General features: G+C 39.1%; 1 protein-coding gene across 1 annotated transcript; it reads left to right on the forward strand.

Annotated features, from left to right (window-relative positions):
* Positions 1 to 1225: 1225 nt before the first annotated feature.
* Positions 1226 to 4652, forward strand: LOC115683522 (peroxisomal membrane protein PMP22). Its single transcript, XM_030608054.2, has 7 exons — positions 1226 to 1373; positions 1545 to 1643; positions 1791 to 1892; positions 2098 to 2173; positions 3085 to 3155; positions 3250 to 3335; positions 4224 to 4652. Exons 1-7 carry the CDS (start codon positions 1302 to 1304, stop codon positions 4273 to 4275), a joined length of 558 nt encoding a protein of 185 aa, XP_030463914.1. The 5' UTR covers positions 1226 to 1301; the 3' UTR covers positions 4276 to 4652.

Genomic DNA, 4652 nt, shown 5'->3' on the forward strand with positions numbered 1-4652 from the left:
TTTATATTATTTAAAATAATTAATCGATGAAAAGTATTTTATTATCCACAATAATTTATGTCCAAACATTTTCATGAACGATGAAAACATCATTTTGTTCGTTTTTTTACTGTAAGCAATACAAGTAACTATTTTTAAGAAAGTGCTTTCCAAGTCATTCAGTTTTTCACAAAACAAACGCACCCCATAAAAGGCGGTCCCTTTCGAAGGTTGACAGAAGGCCCGTGCTTGTAGGATAGCATATTTGTTTCGGATGTCCACGAGTGTTTTATCTTAAAAATCGATGGTAAATTTTCTTTTTTTTACAACTGATAAAAAGGACAGAAATACATCCCGGGGGTCCGACAATTTCTGAGAGAATTCAAGGTGCAAAATTATTACCAATCCAATCTGGAATCTGAGTCTTTTAAAGAGGATGGCAGCGCATCAAAATAGCGACGAGAAAGAGAACCGCGTTTCTATTTTTATTCTTCATTTATTTATTGTCGTCTTCCTTTTCCTTTTTTGCTTTCTATATCTCCCCCTCCTCATGAGCGTGACCCTCGTCGAAGCACAAAACGACGAGGCAAAGAAATGCAAGAAACCGACACAAGAGAGAGGAAAATCACGAAGACGAAATTCAGAAAACAATTTACAACAGAAACAAACAAAAGAAAAATAAAATACATATAATAAAGATAATAAGTACACTAGAATAATCTCAGACTTGTCACGAAAGTTCAATCGAGCCCTAAAACTCTCTAAACGTGCAACCAAGTCCTAAAACTAGTAATGAAAGTGCAATCGGATTTTAAAATTTATTACGAAAATGAAATCGAGTCATAAGACTTTCAAAAGGCGTAATTTAACGGAAAGCTTGATTGAATCAATTTGACAAATTTTAAAATTTGATTATACTTTTTGAAAGTTTCAGAATACCATTACACTTTTGAAATAAATTTTAAAACTTGATTATATCAATTTTAAAATTTTTTAGGACTTAACTACACTTTCATCTTCCTACTTTCAATTCACTTTATTCTTATATAATATATATACACGACCATTTGGTGGGTCTTCGTCTTCGTCTTCGTTTTGAGTCTGACCAATGTCGCTGTGCGCAGGCAGATGAAGCCTCGTATCCCCAATGTGCGTGCTCGGACCTACCCCCCCTCCACCTTCCTTTGTTGTTTATTCAACTCTATATAAGCCGTCCTCTGTTTCTCTCTCTCAAACCAAAGAAAACACGCATAGAGAGAGAGACTGTGTCCGTGTGCGTGCGCGTGTTGGGTTGTGTTTGCTTGGCTTGACTTGATCGCGACATGTCGGAGATAGCCCAAGAAGCGTGGAGGAAGTACCTGATACAGCTCCAAGCTCACCCTCTCCGCACCAAGGTTTTCGCCCCCTCTCCCCCCCTGGCTCTTGCCCGCCATCTGTTTTCGCTTCCCCGCCGCGCCCGTCGAGTCAAAATCGCGCCTTTCGCGGCTCCTGATTCTGGGTCGTCGCGGTTCTTGGTCCGCGCTCCGTTCTTGAAATGTTTTCGTGGCTTTTGAGTGTTGTTTTAGGCGATCACAGCCGGAGTTTTGGCTGGCTGTAGCGATACGATCGCGCAGAAGATTTCCGGGATCAAGAGACTTCAGCTCAGGAGATTGCTTCTTATCGTGGTACGAATGAACGATCGTGGGTCGTGCAGATTATTTATTTTTATTGTTTTGGGTTGTCGATTGATCCTTTTGTTGATTAATTTGGACGACTGATACGAGCTTCGGTGTATCGAATTCATCTGCTGGTTACTGATTGATTTTTGGCAGCTTTATGGTTTTGCGTATGGAGGGCCGTTTGGGCATTTTCTCCATAAATTGATGGACATCATCTTCAAGGGGAAGAAAGGCAACAGAACCGTCGCCATGAAAGTAAGAAGCTTGGGCCTACCATTCATTTCAAAGGACTGCTATGAACTTTGACTTTTAGCCTGACGTCTGTTTTCAGATGTCGAGCCAAAAATGTTTGTCTAGCATATGCGTTTACATTTGCTTGGGCCACTTTCTTTGCTTGTGGGATGTATAGACTGTGGAACTTTTCTACCGATGTTTGATGGATGGGATTGCTTTGCAATAGGTGTTGTTGGAGCAATTAACAACTTCTCCATGGAATAACATGTTCTTCATGATGTACTATGGCTTGGTGGTCGAAGGTATGCTTGTATATCAGATATTTTAAGTCAAGCTTGATGTCGTCGGTGCATCCGTAGTCGCTTCAAGTATCGTTTCTTCATAATTTATCGTAACTTTACAGTCCATGCTTTCACTATGGCTTTGGCAATTTTTACGCTGCATTTCATTGAAAGAGATATCTATGCCTACTGATTAGTGATCCACCATCCATGAGTATACTATCATATTCAAGCATCCAGTCCCCTTGGACTTGAGAGTTTCTTCTAAGTTCTTTCTATGTTTTTGGTTTCCTTCAATTTTAGTGTTAAGAAGTAATAAAGGTCGACATTTCATTCTATATACGTTCAAGCACTTTTTTGCAGCTACATAAAAATAGAAAATGAAGCATCCATAGATAAGCTCCATTGAGGATGCTCTGATCTTACAATGTTGCCCCAAAAGGATTAGTACCTTGTTCATTTTTTAGGCATGTGGTGATCTGCTGGGCTACAGACCAGAGGATATATTATTCTCCAATTTAGGTGTGCGTGCTGACTCAGCTAATCTGCTTTGATCTAAGGATTATTCTGCTTTTAGAGTTGATTTTGCAAGTGGTGGAACTATCAATGTGGGAATAGGGATCTGAATTCTTATAATCAACATCTTTGTTTTTGTTATGAGAATCTTGTTTATCTTTTGGGGGACTTTACTGAGTAGTAGTTCTTCATTTGGCATGTCAGTTTCTCTTTGTGAAGTGCTCCCTCGTTACAAGTTTTGTCTGTTGCTCTTTAGTCATGAATCTCTGGAAACAATTAGCATGAAAAAGGATATCAAACTCGCGTGAAATTCTCCGATTTTCACTTTCCCTTTCCTTTACACAGTTTCTATGATTGAGTACTCTGTCTGTGCTACATACCAGAAATTTTGTTAAGCATATACTTTGTGAAAGCAGGAAGATCGTGGAGTTTAGTCAAGAACAAAGTCCGAAAGGACTATCCTTCGGTGCAACTGACTGCATGGAAGGTAAAAGAGTGTAACTCTCTGTTGCTAAATAAACTTTAAGTAAAATCATTGAAACGATTTTGTCAATCACTAATATTATGCTGATATAATGCAGTTTTGGCCCATAGTGGGGTATGTGAATTACCAGTACATGCCTCTGCAGTTTCGCGTTTTGTTCCACAGCTTTGTTGCCTCATGCTGGTAAGTTTGTCTTTTTACTTCGGCTTTCTGTTTTTCTTGAGCGAGTGCCATGGCCTGCTAATAGTGCTTGTTCCTCTGTTGCCTCCAAGGCATGAGGTGGTTTAAGATGATATCTCTTATTTGGCATTGCTTTAACTTGTCTTGGAATGCTGATTATCCTAGCATATGCTGATAGATCGTGTACTCATGTCCAGGGGCATCTAATTGATGGGTTTCATTAGTTAGGGACTGGTTATATGGTTTCAATTGACTGTCACAATAATATAACTGACGACTAAAGTAAACATCACTGATATTTCTACTTGGTTAGAACAATTGCTCCAGACAGTCTGCTATTCCTAAATGAATGTACATAGTTCCTTCCAGTTCTACGCAATTTTTTTGTTACTTAACACCTAAATGTTGAGCTCATAAAAAGAACTATTGAAGTTGAAGACATGTAATGGATCTTGAAGCTGGTCTTTTACATATCGTTTACATTTTAGCTTTAATCTCTCAAAAAAATACAATCAGTATATCAGATGGTCAATATTCTTAGAGCCGACACAACCCTGACTTCTAAGGCAAGCTAGATTTTTTACTGCTGCAACTCTTTAATGAAAGCTAGAGAAGAAAAATAATGAGATGTCAATGCATGTTCAGAATGTAACAAGTCAAAGGAGCGGCCACTAAGGCATGTTCTTGCAGTCTCGAGCCCACGAATTTTGCTTTTTATTTGATGATCACCTTTAAGCTTAGGGTCAATATCAAACTATATATACGCTCATGAAAACTTTCCATGTTGATCATTCTAACCTACATGCGATATAGGCATATAAGAGCCATAGAAAAACCTATAAATTATTCGAATTGCCGTTCTGTCGTAATTAACCTGTTTTCCTGTCTCAGGGGAATCTTTCTCAATCTCAAGGCAAGATCAGTTGCCATCAAGAAGGCTTAGGGTAGGGTGACACCTCTCTCTCTCTCTCTCTCTCTCTCTCTCTCTCTCTCTGCGTGTTTAGGGGTGTTTAGGGAGCACACATGCTCCATTGCTATACTTGTTTGCTAAGATGAGTGATGGTAATGACCATTTTCATGGTAACAAAACAAGAAGGCATGTTGGTGAAATGCCGGCCTACCCGGTGTTATCATACTATTTGTGGAGTTCCCTTTTCACTTTACCGCTCACTCGAATAGTTGTATTGCTGGGATCAATAATTACAAACTTCTTCTCCCTTGTTTCGCGTTTGATGTTTGAGTGTTGAGGTGATGTAAGTATTCATTCTGGTTGCGACTCCCGAATTATTTCCCAATGACATTCGAGCCATTCTGTTTGAT

This window comes from Syzygium oleosum, unplaced genomic scaffold (genome assembly GCF_021117445.2).
Source record: "Syzygium oleosum isolate NSW1041296 unplaced genomic scaffold, Sole_v2.1 Sole_v2.01, whole genome shotgun sequence".
NCBI lineage: Eukaryota > Viridiplantae > Streptophyta > Magnoliopsida > Myrtales > Myrtaceae > Syzygium > Syzygium oleosum.

Bases quoted from the DNA above. Each gene is read 5' to 3' on its own strand.
- LOC115683522 (XM_030608054.2), top strand. From the start codon at position 1,302: ATGTCGGAGATAGCCCAAGAAGCGTGGAGGAAGTACCTGATACAGCTC. The intron at 2,174-3,084 runs GTATGCTTGTAT...TTGTGAAAGCAG, and splicing joins CTATGGCTTGGTGGTCGAAG to GAAGATCGTGGAGTTTAGTC. The intron at 3,336-4,223 runs GTAAGTTTGTCT...TTCCTGTCTCAG, and splicing joins AGCTTTGTTGCCTCATGCTG to GGGAATCTTTCTCAATCTCA.